The 22,315-nt window shown below is 40.9% G+C and overlaps 1 protein-coding gene and 1 long non-coding RNA gene across 2 annotated transcripts; one reads left to right on the top strand and one right to left on the bottom strand.

Moving 5' to 3' along the window:
* Positions 1–585: 585 nt before the first annotated feature.
* LOC148850054 (uncharacterized) lies at positions 586–1,673 on the bottom strand. The gene is made up of 2 exons (XR_016099810.1): positions 1,553–1,673; positions 586–1,458 (listed from the first exon to the last, which is right to left on the bottom strand). It is a non-coding gene; the product is annotated as an uncharacterized LOC148850054 (long non-coding RNA).
* A 15,909-nt stretch (positions 1,674–17,582) lies between these two features.
* On the top strand, positions 17,583–20,565 carry LOC148850053 (U-box domain-containing protein 30-like). Its single transcript, XM_088943050.1, has one exon. The coding sequence runs from the start codon at positions 18,464–18,466 to the stop codon at positions 19,820–19,822; it is 1,359 nt and encodes a 452-aa protein (XP_088799176.1). The 5' UTR covers positions 17,583–18,463; the 3' UTR covers positions 19,823–20,565.
* Positions 20,566–22,315: the final 1,750 nt, after the last annotated feature.

Raw genomic sequence — 22,315 nt, 5'->3', positions numbered from 1 at the left:
AAAATTACCATTGCCGTTAAAATATTTATTTTGCCCTTAAATCAAATTTTAAGCTCCTTCGATTCTTGTGATCACGGGAAAATGGTACCGCTACTTTGCGGACGCTTCCCTACCTTGAACTTCCTTTGCCAGTAGACGGTGTAACCACTCCCGGCACATTTGAGCAACCTTCGCACCGCCATGGCCGTCGTAGACGGCAAAAAAATCATACAGCCTGATTTCCTCATTCAGAAACCTCACCACCACCGTCACTGCATCTTCCATCTCCTCGCCCAAAGACCCGATGGAGTTGGGATCGGAACCGGTGCAAACGAGGTCAACTTCTCCTCCCCAAAACGGGCGTCTTGGATTAGTGGGTTAGTTGCCCGAGTCGGTGGAGACCCATAGAAAAATGGGGACACAACAAATGCACTGTGCCACTGCCATTGTATGAAATGGTTCAGTACCAAGTGGGTTATCAACATTTCTTCAGGGATTCCAGCGACAAACCAACAGATATCGAAATTCCTCGGTTTTCACAGGTTATCGAAATTCCTCAATATTCACAGTCAGCTGCAAACCAACAGGTATAAGCCAAAATCTAGGTGATAAAAGCCAAACCATCAATAACGGGAAAATCCCAATTGAGATAGCAAGCCTGTTTATCAGACAACCTCTGAATTTGGGGCTCCAAAGCATTAACAGAGTTTAGAAGACAATAGTAATCCCACACCACCCAATAGTCTTCCGCTTTTCCATCGATTTATCTGGCTTTGAGTGCTGTGTAGAGCGTGGATAAACAGCCAATCCTTCGCAAGTTTCATCTCTCTAAGGATTTACTAATGAAGCTCCGCTAGTCGACTTGGCCGGCTTACATAGTCTTTATTTTCGGCGTCGATGGTACCGGCGTCGGCGATTGGGTAATATAAGAAAGCCTTGCAGAAAGTGACCAGGAACAGAGCCGAATATTGGTTGTCGAAAACACAGTATTATTGGTTGTCGAATAAGAGGGGAGAGTGAAGAGCATTATATGTCTAGTGAAGAGTGTTCTTGCAGAAGTTGAAATCACTGGCGAAGATTTCTCTCAAATTAAAATCTTAGATTTCACTGAGAACCAAAGATTTCACCCTGTAACAGAGCCGAATATTTCTCTCCAATTGAAATCTCTGACGTCTCTAAGCCTTTCGTCAATTTCGGTGGCATCGTTAATATATGAAGACTCTGAACAAGCTCCAAGAGGACCTCCCCCGTCGAACGACTCTCGTGCATCTACATTGATGATTGATGCAAATGCCAGTGCCAGTGCTGGAGACATAAAAGGGTAAGTTGGGTCTTTCTTTAATCGCCCCAATAATTTAGAAGACGATAGTAATCAGCACGAAGCACCCGGGGATCTACATCGTAAAACTTCACTTTATTGGCGCTGATCTTTCGGAGCAGCGAAAGAACATTTTCCGGAGATGGGAGATTGTTCGCGATCTGGACATAGTTTATGACCATTGAATCTACTAGTGCGGGAAACAAAAAAACATGCAATAATATAGGATTTGGGGACTCAGAAGAAATCCCTTACCTAAGACCAAAACAATGACTGAGCAACCACCAACGGCCGTCGAGGAGTGGTTAGCTGTAGCTGCGCCTGGGGAGGGATGGTGAAGAAGGAGAGAGGGACGAAGGGCAAAATTGAGTTTTAAAGAAAATCTATATGTCACGTGTGTAAGATAGGTAGTTTAAGAAATTTGTCTCCACCATTTTTTCCTTGATCAAGTTAATATTTTGTCATAAAATATCCCGCTTTGATACATTTGATCTTGTGGTTAGTTGTGATTTGTGATCTTTTATACAAAAAAAGACATATGTCTCAAACAATCGTAATCCATGCTTGCTCTTTAGAAATGGATTGGAATCAATCATCTCGATTTCTTGCTTTTATCCTTTATTTTATGAGGATGGTGTTTGGTTCTATTATCATTTATTTAAAAAATTGTATAAGTTTATTGTTATATAGGCGTTTATTTTGAAATGAATGTTAGTAAAATGTTTATTTTGGTTCATGTTAGAGACATCTATTTGGAGAAGTTTAATTTTAATGTTTTTCCAATACCAAAATATTTATTTACTATTCAATTTATGTGATGCCTAATAATGTCTAACAATGCCAAGATGTAAAACAATATAAAAACATTTATCAACCACTTTTTTCTCATTTTTCATAATATATTTCCTATGAAACATTTATTAAACAAACATACTCGATACCAAACCACTTGTAGGGCTATGTTTAGTTCTGTGGGCATTTATTGAAATAACAATGCCACATGGAGTTTATTGTGAATGAAACGACTAATTAGTTTCAGTGTTTATCAAATAAACACCGAAAAACATAAATGCTTGGATTTGTGTACATGAGCCATCCGAGAAAATTTTCAAATTCTCGTTTCTCCCAACACCCTACATATATTGAAATGAAAAGCTTATGTGTCATGCTTTATGAGATGTTAATCTGATGTGAAAAATAACTTTATAGGTATTATCTTACGTTCAAGAAATACCCAACCAAATAACAAAAATAATAAACATTTAAAATAACAATTTTCAAATAAATATTTAAAACAATAAACACCCTATCTATACATGCCCATAAAACCAAAACACATATTAGCTTATTCAGTTGTTATGTGCCTTTTATTTGTTTTTTGGGCTGCGTTTGCAGTCTTCTGTTTATTTTTTAAAAAAATCTAATCGAGAGTAAGTGAGATAGTTGGACTGATACAGAATTTTTTGTCAAACGGAACAGTCAAAGAAACAGAAACGGACGGGAGAGGGAGAAGACGCTCATCTGGGATCTTGACTTTCACGATTTCTCCTCTATCTCCCCCCTTTCTGGGGGTTATGCTTATGACTTAAGACTGATAAATAAGTAATATCCACTCAGCCGTGTGCATTCACGGGGTTGTCTTGTATATTCTGTACACCGTGCGTTCAAACCTTACACATGTATTAACCATTTTCCGTCCAATTCCATGATTTGTCATTTTTCTGCCACGCTGATATAATACAGCGAATCAAAGCGGTCCATTTATATAGGAGACTCACTAGATTTTCCACCTATATTACAATTTTACACTTCAATTCTACCTTGATTACCTGGGCAGTACTACTACTATCAACCATTCGACAAGGGTTTTTAGCCTCGAATAATCATGATTATTCAGATTTATGATCCTACCAAAACGTATATGTTGTGTGTGAGAATGGAGTATAATATATATGGAGTAAAGTTGTTTTTCTAATTAATTTGTTAAAGAATAGTTAACGTGTAAAAGCTAATAAAAAATTAAGGGTCTGTTTGGTTTATAGTCGAATTGGAATCTAAATTTTTCGAAATCTGAATCGAAATGGTCTATTTCTATAGTTTATTTGATTCAGGCAGGAATAAAAATGAAAATGCCATTCTAGCAAAAATGGGAATGGGATTCCGATTCCACCCAACCAAACAGGTGGAATTGGAATAGTCCATTCTGATTCTGATTCTAGACCCTTATTTCTGCAAACCAAATGGGGAATAATTTATTTTGAAAGGCCCATAGGCTAAATTCATTACAACAAATCCTTCATCAGTACATTTACTATTAAAAAAAGATGTACACAAGACCGAATATGAATTTTGAATGGATACAAGCAAATTTGACTATTGCAAGTAGTAAAGGAGATTGAAAATCCATTCAGAAATTTTCTACTGTTGTTGCCAAGGATGGACTGAGGGCAACAATGTAATTTCACTTTTGTAGACGAGGACTGATAGAGCCTAGGGCTTCAAGGTCCGACCTGTGAGCAAAGAAAGATGCCAGAGGCCCCAGGTGTTATCACAGGGGCAAAGACTCCGACAATCAAGTTAGCAAGGGCGTAGCGAGGGGTCGGATGAGGCTTGAGTAGATATAGCTCAGATGAGGTCACCAGAGAGTTGGAAAGCTTAGAGCAATTGAATCCAAGATTGGTAACCTAGGGAGCGACACCACTTATTTATACTTGAACATGCCTAGAGTTTGTTATGAGCGGACGACCAAGATGCGATCTAGCCTATGCCACATGTTGTTATCCTAGGCTTGTCATGTGCGCCTATGTCATTAGGCCTGCCATGTGCGCCTACATCATTTGCCCCCATTCTTGAGGTCGTGGTGGAGGTCTAAGTGGAGACCTTAGCTTCGGTCGAAGAGAGTGTATCATCATTATTGGGAGGCGCTAAGTGACGTGTCCTAGCAAGAACCTTGGCTTCGGCTATGACTTTGTTGGAGATATCCTAGCTCAGAAGCATGGAGACGTCGGCTTTGGCTTTGTCAGAGATAGCCTGGCTCAGAAGCGCAGAGGCATCGGCCTCGGCTTCTGAGGGCTTCTCCTAGTTTGCTAGTGGCAGTTGCTTTGGAATTGACTCTGCCTCTTGAGAAAATTATGGGGGCCGAGGGCTCGGTACCGTGCCTTCTACTGGTACGAGATGAATGTGCCCCCTAGTCGTGTGCTTCATAGAAGTTTTAGCGAACCCGTCCTGCAGGTCAGTCCTAGGCATTAGCTGGTGGCTACCATGTGTGGTATGGGTGATGGACCGACTTGTCGTGGCCGTGCATGAGACGGGTGTTGTCGCCGACGAGTTAGGGTTGTACCCGCGATGGGTCTCAGTGTCGATTGGTCATGGCCGTATGCGAGATGGGCATCGGTTTGTGATCGTATGCGCGATGGGTCTCAGCATCAATTAGTTGTGACCATACGCGAGATGGGTGTCGGTTGGGGACTGTATGCAAGACGAGCGTCAAGTCGACCGAGTTGAGTTGCCTCTAGCTTAAAATCAGTGAACGAACCACCTGACTCGCTCGGCGTCGTTTCATCTTCCCGAGGAGAACAACACGTGTTAGGCATCGGTTCGAATTGCTAAGGTGGTCGCCCCGTGGCCGTTGGATCGGAGATGATCTGAGCCATTTGTTTTCCTTTAAATAAGGCACTTAGTCGAGACAATCTTCACCATTTGCCTTCAACAGTTTGAACCTTTAGAGACCTCGGCCTTCAACTTTGCTTACTCTTTAACCTTTAGAGACCTCGTCCACTAGATAAAGACTTGATCCTTAACCATGTCCTACTCTAACTCCGGCATTGAGTGCAATGAGCTTCCTGACCTATCGAGTGCAAGCTTGCCTCGAACCACAATGTTGGCCAACAATAGCGAGAGCTATGGTTTTAAGCCCGAGGGCATGCCTCTAAGGCCTAAGATCTAAGTACGGAGGGAGAGGACTGCTCCTGTAGGGACCGAGTGCAGTCGACGGGGCAATGATTCTCTTGATGAGAGTTTCAGGTCTACGAGGCTGAGGGCTGGCAAAGTTTTCTTAGGGTCACCCAAGGTGGTAGAGGGCAAAATGAGCCCTAGGTTGGTGGATGAGTACACAAGACATGGCATAGAATAGAGCACTATTCACGCTCCGAATTGGATAACCTCCTTAGCATTGAGCATGCGAAGGCTCTTGCTAAGGTGTACCACATCCCGAAGGGGTATGGACTTAGAGTCCCTAACATCGATGATCGGCCGTGGCGGCCAGACGAGGGAGAGGTGTGTGTACACGAGCACTACCTCCAGTTTAGCCTTAAGCTTCCCCTCATCCCCGAGTTGTTGAGGTGTTACAACATCTCATTGAGTTAGCTGACCCCCAACACCGTCAAGATGATTATCGTCGTGATGGTGATGGCTCGACTCTGAGGCATCGAGTAGACGGAGAAGATCTTCCGATTCATATTCATCCTGAGGCAGCACCACTCCGAAGCGGGTATTTACTACTTCCAGGAACGTCATGGGAGGGTGGTTGACAACCCGTCGTTCTTGCACAACTGGAAGAAGAAGTACTTCTTCACAACTTGTCTCAAGGGTTGATCATTTAGGTCAGATTGGAGGAAGCCAAACCTCGTAGCCAAGAGGATAATGCAGTCGTAAAAGGACGAGGAGGCTGAGGTGATGACCCACATACGATTGTCCAAGACCATCAAAGTCGAGCCCTTGGTATCGGAGGAAGCCTTGGTGTGCGCTACCCTCAGCCCCACCCGCCTCGGTAGGGGAGCTCCAGCTGTCGGCTTAACAAGTCAGTTTGATTTTTGGTGCACAGTACTAACATGCTTGTTGTGCTTTTGTAAAGATGAGACTGAACACCAAGGAGATCCAACTGGAAGCAATAAAGTCGCTAAAGAAGAACCTAGGCGAGGGCCCATTAAAAAAGTAAGTGCGCCAGCCGAGAAGATTCCTCAGCCGCTGTCGTCTACTAGTGCAGAGGCCGAGAGGGGGAGGGGACTTGTCGAGGTGGACTAGCAAAAGGAGCTCGCCACCAAGACACCAGCTGAGCCCCTTCAGCCTTTGAGGGGCAAGAGGCTGGCAACGTAGAACCATGCTACTAAGGGCGGTGATGCAAGCACGCCAAGGGGACAGTCAGCAAAGGCGGCCATCGGGGGGTCCCAGCACTCGGGGCCCCATGACTCATCCAAATCGAGGGACGATATGCCACTAATGATGTGGCACACCTTCGCTCTCCAGCGGAATGCCAAGGACGGGGATTCCTTGAGCACCCCAGGGGTTGGCCAGGCCTTGCTTACTGGGATGATTCCATCGGCTTATAGGAAAGCCTTGACCTAGAAGGGTGTGTAGGGTGTTCAAGACACCCTTATGGACCGCGTGGCTGAGGTGAGTGATATTTGTTTTGTCAGTTAGGAAATTTTCTTGTTATTGCTTTCCTTTTGCTGATGGTTGAACTTCTATTGCAGGCTACTTGTTATGACGTAGGCCTATGTGACAAGGTGGAGGTTCTTCTATCTCAGTTGAAGGCCTCTGAGGAGAAGAGGGAGCAACTCAAGGTTTAGGTTGCCGAAGAAAAAAACGGTCAAGAGGCAATCATCTTGGCCATGCGAGAGGAGCGCAATATAAGGCATGTCTTGAAGGCCAAGATATCGATCGAATGAGAAGGAGTTGGTGCGGTCACTAAAGGATGCACTAAAGTCAAATGAGAACAAGTTGAAGGCATCCGAGGAGAGAAGGCTCCTGGCCGAGAAGGGACATGAGTCTGCTGAGAAGCAGGTAGAGGAGGCCATGGAGTCCTTGAAGAAGACTCCAAACTATGATAAGGAGTTGGTTGCCTATGGCGCCTCTGCATATTTGGAAGGAATTGAAGACACTAAGGCACAGGTGTTGGCTCTATTGCCTTAAGTCAATGTCAACCAACTAGGACTCTTGCTTGAGCTAGAGGCCGAGGTGCCCGTGCCAGCCGACGAGGTGCAACTGCTTGAGGGTTAGTCCATAGGGGAGCAGCCTGTGCTAGCTGAAATTATCGAAGGGAACGCCAAAGCATGAAGGGTTGCCTATAGTTGCTCTTTCTTCTATTTTCTTTTTGTTTATAACTATGTAAGGGACTCGACCTCCCCCATCTGAGGCCATTTTTGTAAAGATACATAGAAGACATCAATGAAATACTTTTTTGCTTAACTTGTGCCTTCTTTTGCCTGCAAAACTCATTTTTCTTTTCTTTTTCTTTTTCTTTTTTTTTTTTTTTTTTTGTTAGGGGGTGATGCCTCTTTCTGAGAGGTCACAAATAGTGAAAAAAGGTAGTGGCTTGTTACTTAGACATTCTTTTAGGAAACTAAGTTAAGGGAGTCCAGCCGAGGCCGAGCTACGCCGTCGAGGGCTTAGGGCCCCTTTCCTTAGCGAGAAGGAAAGGGAGGCGAATGTAAATGATGTAGGCGCACATGGCAGGCCCAATGACATAGGTACACATGGCAGACCTAGGATGGAAACACATGGCACAAGTCAGATCGCATCCTAGCAGTCCACTCATAACAAACTCTAGGTAGGTTCAAGTATAAATAAGTGGTGTCACTCCCTAGGTAAGATTTCTTGGCTTCTACTACTCTAAGCGTTCTAGCTCTTTGGTGACCTCGTTTGAGCTATTTCTACTCAGGCCTCATTTCACCCTCGCTACGTCCTTGCTAACTTGGCCGTCGAAGTTTCCGCCCTTGGGATAACACCTGGGGCCTCTAACATCTTTCTTTGCTCACAGATCAGACCTTGAAGCCCTCGGACCTAGCTAACCCTCGTCTACGGAAATGAAATTACATTGTTTCCCTTTACCCATCCTTGGCAGCAACAATTGGCGTCATTTGTAGGAATGACTGCTAAGACTTCCCCTAAGTGAACACTCACTCTAAAATCAACTACTAAGCTTTCTACACAATGGATGATAATCATGATAAAACTCAAAATGCTTAGAACATGGTCACCATGGACCAATTCAGGATGGTCCTCAATCAGCTCGACAACGTCACGTAGAGGCTGGAAGAGATGGGGCACCTGGCAGGAGGCCGCCCCGATGGGAGCTTGGGGCATCACAATGGATGCTCTTCCTAAGCTCCATGATTCAGCGCTCGGTCAGACCTAGAGGAGTCGACCCCTTAGCATCCAACAACAGCAGCCGATGTGCTAGCAAGTCGTTGAAGACCTCCTGCCTCCCCAACCAGTGAGGAGGAGATCCAGTCAGGTGGGTCCCGCGAGAACTATTGGGACCATGATTGACAATATCGAATGGAAAGCCCCTAGGACGAAGGCGGGCACTTTGGAAACTGTAGTCCTATTCTGAGGGTTGGAGGCCTACACCATGACTCTCCCTCTCATGTATTAGATCTCCGAGAACTCCTCAACGACCAATGGGCCCGAAAGAATCAGGACATGCCTACGTCAAAATACTCCGAGAACCAGGCCCACTTGTTCTGCATTCGCGAAGACCGGGACAAAGCCCAGGCTCCCATTGACCAAAGGATTGTTGACTTATAGGTGTAGATCAGCGCCATGCAAAACGAACTCCAGTAGGTTAAACAGAGCCGGAGTGATGCCTCTGCAAGCCAGAACCCTTCGTCTAACAGAATGGATGCCTTCATAGACTCCATCACCTCAAAGCCCCTCCCCCCCACTTCAAAGCCTCCACATTGGAGATGTACAACTAAACCACCAACCCGGACGACCACCTGGAAAGCTTTTGATCGCTCATGCCCTTTACGGATATTCTGATGGTTCTCAGGCCTCCCCCTTGCTCCATCAGCTCATGGGAACACTTCGCCAATCTTTTCCTTTCCCACTTTGTTAGTAGTCGACAGTGCCATAAGACCGTCGCCTCCCTCATGTCCATCCGACAAAAGCGTGACGAGGTTCGAGACCTCGACCCCTCAATTTCGATGCATATCACAATCAATAACCTCCAGCCTAGGCCCCTCAAATGGTCCATTGCCAAGTCACCACCCAAAAACAAGGCGGAATTCTTGAATAAGGCGCAAAAGTACATCATTGTCAAGGAGGCCTCGGTAGGCAAGCGTTTGGAGGGCAAGGCTAACCCCAGTCAAGGGGGTTCAGAATAGAAGAGGAAGAACGAAGATGGCTGCAGCAATACCTACAATGGGCAATGACCGGTATGAGACACCAAGAAACCGCAATAGAGTGGTTGAACAAGAGAGAAATTATACAAACAATGTTTTGAGTTTCTTCTTCAAATAAAAGAGAAGCTGCTTTGATGTCTCTTTAACACAATACTAGCTCCATGAATTAATCAATGAAAACTATTAGGGGGCATTCCTTTTTTGGATTTTGAAAGGGAAAAATTGGTCAATGAAATTTACTAAGAAATCCATGTTCTTTTTTCAGATTTATGTAGGGATTAGAGAAAGCTTATTTTCCTGAATCTGAGTAATTGATTCAAATTTTCTAGGTGGATAAATAACTTTTTCACATAGGAAAATTGTCAATACTTGAATGGAACAAAAATGGTCATGGGCTTATTTATCTAAGAAATAAAAGATGATAAATAATACATTTACCTGGATAAATAACCTACTGAAAAGCAAACAAAACCTTCAAATGTTGAATAATTAAATAACCAAATTTAACTAATGAGATAACATGATACTAGTACCAAGTTAGATATTATATCTCACATAATCATTAATTGTGTTATTTGATGGTACTCTATTGTTAGACAATATTATAATTATAATGTGCAGTATACATCCAATATATTATTTGAAAACCATGTTTATTGTATTTTTGTTATAACTTATTGATTAATATTTATTAGAGATTAAACTATTATTTGAGATTATACTATTTATTGACTAAGTTAATATATTTTTTGTACTTATTGTATTTTTTCATTATCAATATATTTCCAACTTTTGTGTATTTTTGCTATAGATTTTCAAAAATTGTTGGAGATTAAACTATTGTTATTTATTAGAGATGAGACCATTAATTTAGTTGAAATTATGAGTGTCCATGAGTTGGTTCTGTTCAGTTGTATGCTATTTAACCAACCAAATGACTTGGTTAGGTTGGGGAATTGGTAAGTTGAAACCGACATACCTTTTGGAAAAACCGATCCACTCAAAGCGTATCAGTTTGGGTCTATTTTTTGGTTTGATTAGTTGGTTCAAAATATTTAAACTTAAAAGTTATAGTACAATTATTAAAAAATAAATATAAAAATTAGATTTATGATATAAAACATTTTAGACTAAGAAATATGGGAAATTTCTCACTTTTCCATATTAAGAATTATATTTAAAATATAAAATATTATTATATGTCCATGGTTAGTAGACTTGTTCATAGGTCGGGCCGGCCCGGCCCTCGGACGGGCTTGAACACAGATTTGAGCATGCAGGCTTGACCTCGAGCCTAAAAGCTCGAGCCCGATTATTTTATGGGTTGGGCTTGGGATTTGTTAAAAAAGCTCGGGTTTTAAGTTAAACCAAATACCCTAAAATAGTTCTCTCTTCTCATTCATCTCTTTCTAGCCGAACCTCTCTCTTCTTAGTAGTCAAACACTCACCGGCGCAACCTCACACTCTCAGGCAGACATAACCGGTGAACACTCACCGGCACAACCAGCGAATTCCTGCGGACCGGCGGTGAGTCCTCTCTCTTTCTTTCTTTCTCTCATTCCTCTTCTCACTTCTTCTCTCTTAGAATCTTAGACGCAAACTCAAGCACCGGCAAGTCCTCTCTCTCTCTCTCTCGTTCCTCTGCTCACTTCTTCTCTCTTAGAATCTCAGACGCGAACTCAGGCACCGACAGTGGTGGTAAGTCCTCTCTCTCTCTCTCTCTCTCTGACACGAACTCAGCACCGGAGACACACAGTCACTAGCAATGAGTCCTTTCTCTTTGCCATCTTTCTCTTAGGTCGGGCTTCGGGCATTCTATTAGGGCCAGGCTCGGGCCTAAGTTGTAGGCCTGTTGGTCGGGCTGGGCTCGAGTTTGGGCCTAACAAAATCCTACTTATGAAGAGTAAAAGCTTGGCCCGACCCATGAACAAGTCTAATGGTTAGGTCGCTCGATTTTGGTTGGTTTACAAATGGCCAAAGTGAAATTAATCCAAATTGGTCCAATTGAGAAATTTTTTAACCAAAGCCAACCTAAAATATTAGAAAAGTGACCAACTTGGGTCGAGTTGATCGGGTTGGTCAATTTCATTAGCTTGATGAAGAATCCTAATTGAAATTAATTATTGTTATTTTTGTATTATAAAAAAATTATTAAAAATAGTATAGGAAATATGAATAATTATTAATTATTTAAAAAGTTGAAAATATAAAACAATCGTATACACTTACGTGTTTCTATTAGAGTCATTTACTAGAACACACCTTATAGTTTTACACATTTATTAAACCTACTTTATATTTTTCATTTTACAAAAAACCATCTCATATATTTTACAACTTATTTACTTAATCAACCTTTCATTAAGGAGTGTTTATTTTTCCATTAGGCCCATGATTTTTTACTCCAAAAATACCCTTAACACTTTTTTTCTATAGAAAACAAAATTAACCAAATATAGCCAATAGAGTAGTTGTCCGTGTCTTATTAAGTGCAAAAATGGTATTTTTATTTTTTTTAGTAAAATGAAATGAACATTGAAATCAATAATGTCATTTCCCACTATCATGTAATGGAAAATTGATTAAATCCATTACAAATTATAGGTGGTATTTTAATAAAATACTAACTATAGGGTAGATTTTAATAAATCCATAAAATTATAAAGAATATTTTAACAAATGATTCTTTTTATTATTTAGCTTTCGCTTAATAAATGATCCTCCTAATATTATAATTATAATATGCAGTATACATCGAATAATAAAACTTTTTCGTATATTATTTTGAACCTTATTACTATTATTTCTATATCATAACCAATTTCTGATGTTTTCCACTTTTGGGTAGAGAATTAGCCAAGCGTAAGCGGTAATTACTACTACGGGCATTTTGGTCAAAAGTCAATGCCTTCAAATCTGGGGGCAGTTCCTCAGCTATGGGAAAGTGGGACGATGATGTTGCTTACGGTATACACGAAGTAATTTGCGTGAAAAAAAAATCTAGACCGTCAAATCAAGTGCGGACCATTTGCATAGTTGGTCAAAACAAAGCGTCAGTTTGGTCTTCTTTATTTTCCACGTGGCAAAGAATCGCAGTGATCATATCAAACCGGTGGAAAGCTGAGAGTTAATCCGGCCAACCCATTTTAAAATACGAAGTTTTTCACTGCACATTGATTATTTATGGAAGGCTTGAAGCTGGCACGGACGATAAAATAACCAGGTCTATTTGATCCAACGGCTAAACCAGCCAATCCGAACATTCATTCATATTAAGAAATTTAATTAAATTTAATATTGAGCGGAGTGTGACTGTCACATCACCATAAAGCCAGTTCGTCACGTACTCGTCCAAAGCAACCCTCACATGCCCTACAGGGATCGAATCGACGCTCACGTGCGGGTTCCTTTGAATCCCGAAATTGCCCCTTTACTCACGCTGCGGCACACTTGTAAAGTTTTAAAGTTCAAAAGTAATTTTGACTACAAAAAATGCGTCTTTAGCTAAGCCGACCAATGACTGACTGGCGTGAAACTGAAAGAGGCCTCAGCCTCAGGCCAGGCCATCAGCGGACGGCTCGGCCCCGTTAACCCGACAAGGCAATTTATTACTGATTTGTCTTGGTGAGGGTAAAAATAATGTAGGGCTGTAGGGGTTTGCTTGATGTTGATGTAATGTCTGATTCACGATCTAACCAGAGCCTTACACGTGGCAAGTGTGGATATGGACATTTCGACGTGGCCCCTCTTTAATTTAAGAGAACCCCCTTGAGATTTGACAAATGACAAGACGTTGCAATTTGGGGTCGAGTAACCCTCTTCGCTCAACAACACCCTCTACACTTTCTCCCCTGGCACTGGACTCTGCAACAATAAAAAATTTGCTGGCTCTTTGGTAATGTTGTCGTCACTCGTCACCAATTGGAAGATTCCGTTCTCTCAATGACAAAAATGTCCTATTTCATTGTTAAGGCTTTCCTAGCTAATTCTAGATTATAAAAATTTCATTCACTGGTGTTTTGAACAAAAGGGCTTCTGGTCAAATGATTCAGTATAAAATTATGTTACATTGTTTAAATCGCTATCATGTGGTCGCTTTGTGATCTACCCTATCGATTCGTTTTCTATTAAAAACATAATATATATATATATATATATATATATATATATATATATATTGTGCACTATGGAGAGTCATAATCAGATGGCCATGGGTTTCCTCAAGTTTTGCTTACAAACAAGGTCACTTGAAGCTGCGAGTACCGCAAGTAAACCGGGCACTTTTGAGTTCTGAGTTTTGAATATGCTCGAACATTAATATTTGAAATTCAATTTGATATATTGTGGATATTGAAAATTAATATTCAAATAGAATTGAATTTAAATTTGATGAATTAATTATTATTGTTATTATAAATACTTCTATTTATATATGAACTACCTAAAATATTTACATATTTTATATATCATATATGAATTATATACTGGATCATATCCAAAATTATATAATATTTTATATATTATATACGAATTATATGATTTTGGGTCATATCCAAAATCAGTTCAATTAGTTAAATTGCATTGATAAGATATCTGAATTTGATTCAATTATCTCAAATTTAAAATTAGATTTTTAAATACTATTGACGTCCGTATATTTATGGGCAAATGTTAGTATATAAAAAGCACTATAGACTTTATGCTTGTGAGAATAAATGGTAACTACACAATGCTCTTCGTATTGGCATGCGTGCCATATTATTATCCGGGTCCCATTTGATGATCTCAACTCTCATGAAATGAGAGGGAGAGGCTAAGGTGTTCCTATACCTTGCGATTCTCACAGGTTAGTATAACCGTACAATCCATTCATACTAGTTCAGTCAAGCAGCAAGTGGACCCACAGTTCCACACCAATTAAGTATGTGGTACCTTGAAGGCTTGAAAGCCTTTGGTGATTGTTTTTTATTATTTCAGTTAATTAGTCTACTTAAATTTAATTTATTAATAAAGGGAATGAGATGACTTTCTACTTGAATTAAGAATACAGTGAAAATCTATGATACCACAAAGATATGGTACTGAAAAAAGCTTTTACCAATTAAAGCAGCTCATAAATTTTGATTAATATCACCTGATGATCTCTGTTGTTATATCAGCTGATTGATCGAAGCTTTTTCTGATATTATATATATTTTTATCATAGTCGAACCCATCCATGCAATTTTGTATGTATTTTTATCTTGAATTATTATTTTTTATAAAAGAATTAAATTGAATTTTATCTACCATATTTTCTGATGTGTGTTGGTTATTAAACAACTGTTACAAAACTAGTAAAGAAACAACTGTTTGCGTTGCACATTTATCAATAAATGGAAACATTTCAATGACGTTCTTTTTTTTTGGTAAAGATTTCAATGTACAGCAGCAGTCATAAGGGACTAAGTTTGGCATTTTATAGTAATAATGCTTTCTAGTCACGTAAGATGAGATCATTCTATTGTTACTTTGCCTTGGTCCATCTATTCTACATGGATCTTTCACACTATTGTGGGGTTTGCCTTCCAAATTAGTAATGCTTTGAAGATCAAAAACAAAACAAAAAAAAAGAAAAATTTTCCATTTTACAAATAATAATATTTTTATTAAATTTTAAAATAATAATAGGCAACTGTGCTTATATATAGGTTGCCCGATGAATTAGCGAGATGAACGTCTTACCTGTATTACAATGTAAATTGGATACCCCACTTCAGTGTGAGGCCTCAACGCATGCAGAAACATCATACAAAGTGGACCTCTTTTATTTTGTCCATTATTGGATACATCATGTGCATTGCACGTGCTCTCTTGCTTGTTTAATGTTTATATATCACACCTCTATTTCTAGGGCTATTCATTGGTTGGGTTGGATCAGTTTATTAGCATTTTTTCTATCGATCCGACTTGATCAGTTTACTTATAAATGAAATCGAAATCGACCTAGTACTACGTAAAACCGATATGATCGGTTTGAATTGGTTTGGGTAAGTTTGGATTGGTTTTGTGAATGATTCTCTTGGCGTGAATGGTAAAGGATTCAAGCTTAAGAAAACAAAGGTTGTATGCCTGGAAATTAAAAATGATTTGATGGATTAAAACTGATATTTTATATATCAGAAAGTTTATATATAATATGTATATTTCTAAAATAAAGCTGAAATATATATATATATATATATATATATATATATATATATTACATAAATTTAAGTCGGTTTGGATCGGTTCGGTTTCAATTTTCACACATAAAAACCAAAACCGAACTGAACCATCGGTTTATTTTTTTTATAATCCAAAACTGACTGATATTAAAGAAAAACCGGCTAACTTAGATTGAATCAGACCAGATTAATCGGTTTGGTAGATTTGGGTCTTGTTATGAACAGCCCTATCTGTTACCATAAAAATGAATGTCCTACTTCTATCACATATATATATTGAATCGGACCGAATTGGTTGATTTGATAAATTTGGATCTTGTTATGAACAGCCCTATCTATTACCATAAAAATGAATGTCCTACTTCTGTATATATATGCACGAAGCCTCTCGGTCTCAGTTTCAGTGAGGCTTTTCTCTTTAATAATAAGAATAGCACGTGCATTGCACGTGCAACTTACCCTTGTTGTATATAAAGCGGATACGATACCTCACTTCTATGAGAGGTTTGAACTTTGAAGGGATGGAAAGAAACTATATAAAGCCTGTCTCTTATCTTTTTCTGTTCACTAATTGTCACGTGCAAGGTGCCTTCCGGTTTGTATGCAAAAACGATATGGTGGGCTCACTGGTCCTTGCACAAACGTATAAATTGGAAATATTGACTCACCAAGTCAACCGCATCGACTCGCCCAGATCCGAGTCAGAGGAGGTCTTTCACGTTTCACCATAATCAAGAGTTTTTGTTTCTACAATGACCACCAATCTATCTCCTCGTAACTAGCATAGCACAAATCGTTTGTGGAACTAGCGGGGGGAAATAAAGGTGAGTCGCTTCATGGAATCATATATAATATTAAGTTTAGCACATGATAAGCAAGCAGAGCAGAGGAATTAAATGGCTTTTCCGATGTTTAGTTAAGGATGCCGGGGTATATTTGTAAATTGAGTGCTCCGAGGAGGCAATATTATAATATATATGTAGATTTGTATTTAAAGCAAATATAAATCACTCCTCCCACCACTTGTGTGTTTGATGCTTTGATCAGCAGCTGAGCTGAGTTTTATTTAATTTAATCCAAAAAACAATTCAAGTAAAACAGAGTTTAGACAGGCTAGGCACGGTTCCCACCACTACGTGTCATTGCGTTACTGGCTACAGGGTAAGCATGCAAGAGTGGTCTCTCGAGGACTCGCCATGCAAAGCAGTCAAACCAGAGACCGGATAAGCCCGAGGCGTGCAGTCAAAGCAAAGCTATGATGGTCAAATGCTGAGCTGGCACCTTATAAAAGAGGTGAGGTGAGTGGGACCCAGTTCCCGTTAATAAATATTTTTTTTTGTTTTGCCATTTATATTCTGAAATATTCGTTTTGCCAAATCGAGATGTGCGACCATCGTAAGCTGGGGACTGGGGGGGAGGTCCACCCCGAAGACGCTGCCCGAGTCCCGTGGGCCTTCTCTTTTCGAGGGGAGAGGGAGAGGGAGAGGGAGAGGGAGAGAGGGTCTGAACTCTGAATTCTGATGAGTGTGCGAGTAGAAAACGGACCGGCTTTTTGCGTCGTGTGGGGTTTCCTTTTCCCCCTCCCCCCCCTCACTCTTTCATATCAAAAGACCGATCTATCCTTCTGCTTTATTTGGATTTTGGAGAGTAAAGAGCCAACAATAATATATACAGTGAATGACTTCCGGTGGCTGCAATCTTTTGTTAACTGGACCATCCAACGGATATGAAATCGACATTCCCATTGGTTAATCTGGACCGTTGATCAGGAGAGATACGACGGAGAAATTTTAGTCTTTAAAAAAGGTCAAAGTTCAAAGTTGGAACTATCTCTAACACTACAGCCTTGGACAGTGACAGAGATGTCCTAGTCTTGTAGCAGGGAGGGAGATTGGAGAAAGGTGAGAAGCATAATTTTGGGCGGAAGCAAGGGTATGTTTGTCAAATTGGAATTCTTGCCAATCTTTAAAATTAGGTAAAAATGATAAATAGCAACCGGGAGATTACGGCGAGAGCCGACAGGTGATATGACTGCACGTGTGGTGCGAGGGTCGAGGGGGCTTACCACCGGCTGTAGCCCTCTGCTACCCGGTAATCCAATATTTTAAGACAAACTCGATTACTGGATTTTTAATTTTTAGTAAATTTGGGGGTCTTCACTACTGAGTCTGTGACAAAAAGAAAGAGAAGCAGAGGAGCGTTGCAGGGTTAGCTTTTCTCTTCTCTTTTCCTCACCATCTTGGTTTGGTATGCCCTCATTACACTCTCTCTCCTTCTCTCTCTCTCTCTCGTCTATCCTCCATCTCATCACATCCGTTCTTCTGAGTAGATTATAGCGCAAGGTTTCAATTTATGATTTATTCGGGGAATTTTGAGTGAGGGGGTACTGTTGATCTTTGAGTGAAATTATAAATGGTTCGCTTCTATTGATCTTTTTGTGTTTTTCTCCTTCTGATTTGGGTTTGATGATTTCTCCCTTTTTGAGCTTGAAGAGGAAGTGAGCTTTGGTTTTAGGGAAGAAGATTATACGTTTATGATGTCCGTGATGATGGTGAGGAGTCTTTTGACTGGAGAAAGAGATCAGATAAAGCAAAAAGAGGAAAGAAGAAAAGATGTCTCCATTAAAGGCTAGTATTGCTTGTGATTGTCAATGAAAGAGAAACTGGGTTTTCTCCGTTTCTTTTTTTCTCTTTTTCACACATCTCATGTGGAGTGGATGTGATCTGCCTGGAAGGGGTGGTTATTGTTATTGTAGTTGCAGAGATATTTTAGGGGTCTTTTTCTAGGGTTTCTGTTGTTTGGCTATTTCTTTTCATTTTTCTAAAGGTTTACCAAAAATGCCGATGTTCCAGCCTTCTGGTTGGAGAAGGGATGGGGATGTTAGGTTTGACGTGGTGGGTGGTGGCGGGCATGTTCTAGATCTGGACACTGCAGTCAAAGATGGTGTTTTGGGTGGGGGTGGTGGTGGTGGAGTCTGCGGTGGTGGTGGTGAGAAATTGGATCTGAAGAAGATGATCGAAGAGCTCGATTTGGACGAAGTTCCCTCCGTCTTCATCTGCCCCATCTCTCTCGAACCTATGCAGGACCCAGTGACGCTCTGCACTGGCCAAACTTACGAGAGATCCAACATTCTCAAATGGTTCTCCTTAGGGCACTTCACCTGCCCGACAACGATGCAGGAACTTTGGGACGATTCGATCACACCAAACAAAACGCTTCATCATCTAATCTATAGATGGTTCTCTCAGAAATACTTGCTAATGAAGAAGAGGTCCGAAGATTTGCAGGGCAGGGCGTCGGAGCTTTTGGAGACACTAAAGAAGGTTAAGGGACAAGCCCGAGTTCAAGCCCTCAAGGAGCTGCAACAGGTCGTAGCCTCCCATGCCTCGGCGAAGAAGACGGTGGTTGACGAGGGCGGTGTGGCTCTCATTTCATCTCTACTGGGTCCTTTCACTTCCCACGCTGTTGGGTCCGAATCCATTGGGATACTTGTGAACTTGAACCTCGATTCTGAGTCAAAGGTGAATCTGATGCAACCTGCCAAGATCTCTTTGATGGTAGACATTTTGAATGAGGGGTCCATCGAAACCAAGATCAATTGTACAAGGCTGATTGAAATGTTGATGGATGAGAAGAATTTTAGTTCAGAGGTTGTTTCCAGTCCGAGCCTCTTGGTTGGATTGTTGAGGCTGATCAAGGATAAGCGACACCCAAATGGGACTTCCGCTGGGCTTGGTCTCCTAAAGACAATTTGTTCGCATAATCAAGTCAGAAACTTGGTGGTGAGTGTTGGTGCTGTTCCCCAGTTGGTTGAGCTTTTGCCCAATTTGAATCCCGATTGCTTGGAATCGGCTCTTTTCATCTTAGACATTTTGTGCACCTTGCCCGAAGGAAGGTCGGCTCTGAAGGTTTGCTCTAATACAATTCCAAATATGGTGAGGCTCTTGATGAGGGTATCTGAGAGCTGTACACAGTATGCATTGTCGATCTTATGGGAGGTCTGCAAACTTGCTCCTGAGGAATGTGCAGCAATTGCGGTGGAAGCTGGTTTGGCAGCAAAGCTTTTACTTGTCATTCAGAGTGGTTGTAATCCTGCTCTGAAGCAGCGATCATCAGAGCTTTTGAAGCTGTGTAGTCTAAATTACACCGATACTATCTTCATTTCCAAGTGCAAGCTTACAAGAACAATCCAGTAAAGACAAATTTCAGTTTGAGCATATACATCCGATCATCTCCTTTCCATTCCTGCCTTTGGGAGTAACAGAGTTGAAGGGCCCGCCAGCTCCGACAGAAATTGCAAGCAAGAAATTGACCAGCTCGAGTGGTGCAAAGTTTGGGGGAGGGGGGGGGGCGGTTCTGAGGTACTCGGCTTTGCTCCTCTTGTCTTGTGTATACTAAAAACTTGTAATTCTCTCGATTGTTTTCACACACACGAAGAATCATCATAATGTGGGTTTCTATGCAACTTGCTATCTGTGGTGGATAAATTCACTGCCTCTGGATAATAGCTGGTGGCTCTCCCAAAAGTTTCTCCAATAAACCGCAGTGAAGTTCTGCTTTAATTTGGGCCATTTTTTTGGTTACTCCAAAGTGTTATAGGTTGTGATTGGTCTTCAAAGCAAGTGTTGTATATCTTTCTTTATGCATGTACTTTGATAGGGGTTGGATGGGTGTGAAAATGGAGAGAGATTTGGAATGGGGGGATTCCTTGCAAGCATTTAGCTCTTGCAGTTTGCGGTTGAAATGACTGTCAAGATGCCCAGTTAATTCCATACCCTATTTCTGTTTTAGGGTTTTGGGGAGGGCTGTTTTGTTTTGGGTTCCTGAGAGAGGGGAGCTTGATGTAGCCCCAGCCATTGTAGAGACTGTAAAAGCCTTTGGCCTCTAAATATCCATTCAAAGTGTAAAATGAAAAATTGCCATTCCTTCTTTTATTCAATTCTCTTCATTTCATTGATTTGTTGGTGTTTACTATCAATGTTATTATTTTTTGGCGTGTTGAGTCCTCCCATTGTTGATTTGGAGAATTTTATGTTTAAAATTATACATTGCATTGAATGATGCTAGGATTAAATTGAGAAATTGATGTGAGTGGAGCTGCAAGGCTGGACTCTGGAGAGCCAGAAAGAAAGTAAGATCCTATTTTGGGAATGACCACTGGGAGTAATGTGGCCCTAGTGTCCTCTGTCTTTTATCTTTTTGTGGAAAGTTTTTGAGGACAGGTCCTCTTGTCATCTCTCTCTCTCTCTCTCTCTCTCTCTCTCTCTCTCTCTCTCTCTCTCTTTCACACACTCAAGTTGATACTGAAAATGAATGAAAAGAAAGCTATGGAGTTGTTTCAGTGAACAGGAACATTTGAGGGCATGGAAGTGCTCATTGATGATGGCAAACTCCAACAATAAGCAACCCTATCACTCTACAATGTGTTGGTGCACACAGCCACACACTCGAGTGGCCTTTGTCGCTAAGAAAAAAAAAAATAATATTTTTAATTTATTAATAAACTTTTTCTGAATTTCTTGGTGGATTGTAGTGGTGCCGTGGTGGTGATGTCTGCCTCAGACATTAGACATCTCAGAGACACTCAGAGTCAGTTGAAATCAAGCAGATGGGGCCTTATCCTACTCTACCTTTTTTGGAGTTTCTCCAAACTCTACCATAAGAGGGGACAATACCCCATAGTTGGACTCGGATGCTTTGTCTAGTACTATGCTTTCTTTTCGTTTTTATATATTTTTTAACTTCATTATTTCTTATTATTTTTAAGAAAAAAAATGAAAGAATTGAAGATCAGGCTGAGCGTGGTCACATATAGTCTTGTACCTTAATAACTTGTTACCTGCCGGAAAGGGCAGGAGGAAATGGATTCCAATTCCATGACATTGTCATCTTTGAATGAGAGAGGCCAAAAACTGCCGGATCAGTAAAAAGTTCAAGAGGGTATAAAAGAGTAGATTTCCACCGCCGGAGGGGAATGTGAATGTTCTTGTGCAATCGTGATCCCGCCCACGTACTGCCACCTCTATTGAATTCATCCTTTCCTGAACCATGGTTCAAAGCTAAACTCATCATCCATTTATTTATTATATTTCTCAAAATTTACCCTGATGCACTTCAAGGATCTGTCAATCTGCATTGCTTCTATCTCATCTCTCAATTTGCCATTAGATTTCTCTGTTTTCCAACCTGTTTGAACCGATCAACTCCATTTCCATACTTATGAATTTCTTTATTACTATTATTATTATTATTTTTGGGGAGCGGGTGGGGGTCACGTGAAAGTGGGCTTCATATTTTGTGGGCACAATTTGCATGAATCAGGTCATTCAGACTTTCAGAGAATATAATACAATAATAAAAAAAGGCCCATATCATCCCATCCTGAATTCCTGATCCTGATGATCTGTGATCCGTTTAGTGGGGGTTGCCACTGTATAATCAAGTGGGGGCACCTCATTTCATGTGAGAACGTGGTCTGATATCGCAGTTGTATTATGGGTTTAATGGAGGATTGAGGTCAGGTTCGCCTGGTCCAAGGTACATTCGAAATGAATGATGAATCCATCCGCTCACACGTTCTTGTGCGTGAGTCCAGCTCTGCTGTGCTAGCCCCATGTCAGGACAGGAGGGTGGAACCTCAACTTTTGTTTTATTCTGGTAATAAGAGCCTGAGCTTATGCCAATGAATT

This window comes from Nelumbo lutea, chromosome 5 (genome assembly GCF_056320005.1).
Source record: "Nelumbo lutea isolate HS-2025 chromosome 5, American lotus-T2T, whole genome shotgun sequence".
NCBI classification, from domain to species: domain Eukaryota; kingdom Viridiplantae; phylum Streptophyta; class Magnoliopsida; order Proteales; family Nelumbonaceae; genus Nelumbo; species Nelumbo lutea.
The sequence above is the reverse complement of the archived record's forward strand: the minus strand, read 5'-3'. Positions and strand labels throughout refer to the sequence as shown.

What these genes read in the sequence shown, in the direction of transcription:
- LOC148850053 (XM_088943050.1), top strand. Translation starts at nt 18,464, where the DNA reads ATGCCGATGTTCCAGCCTTCTGGTTGGAGAAGGGATGGGGATGTTAGG.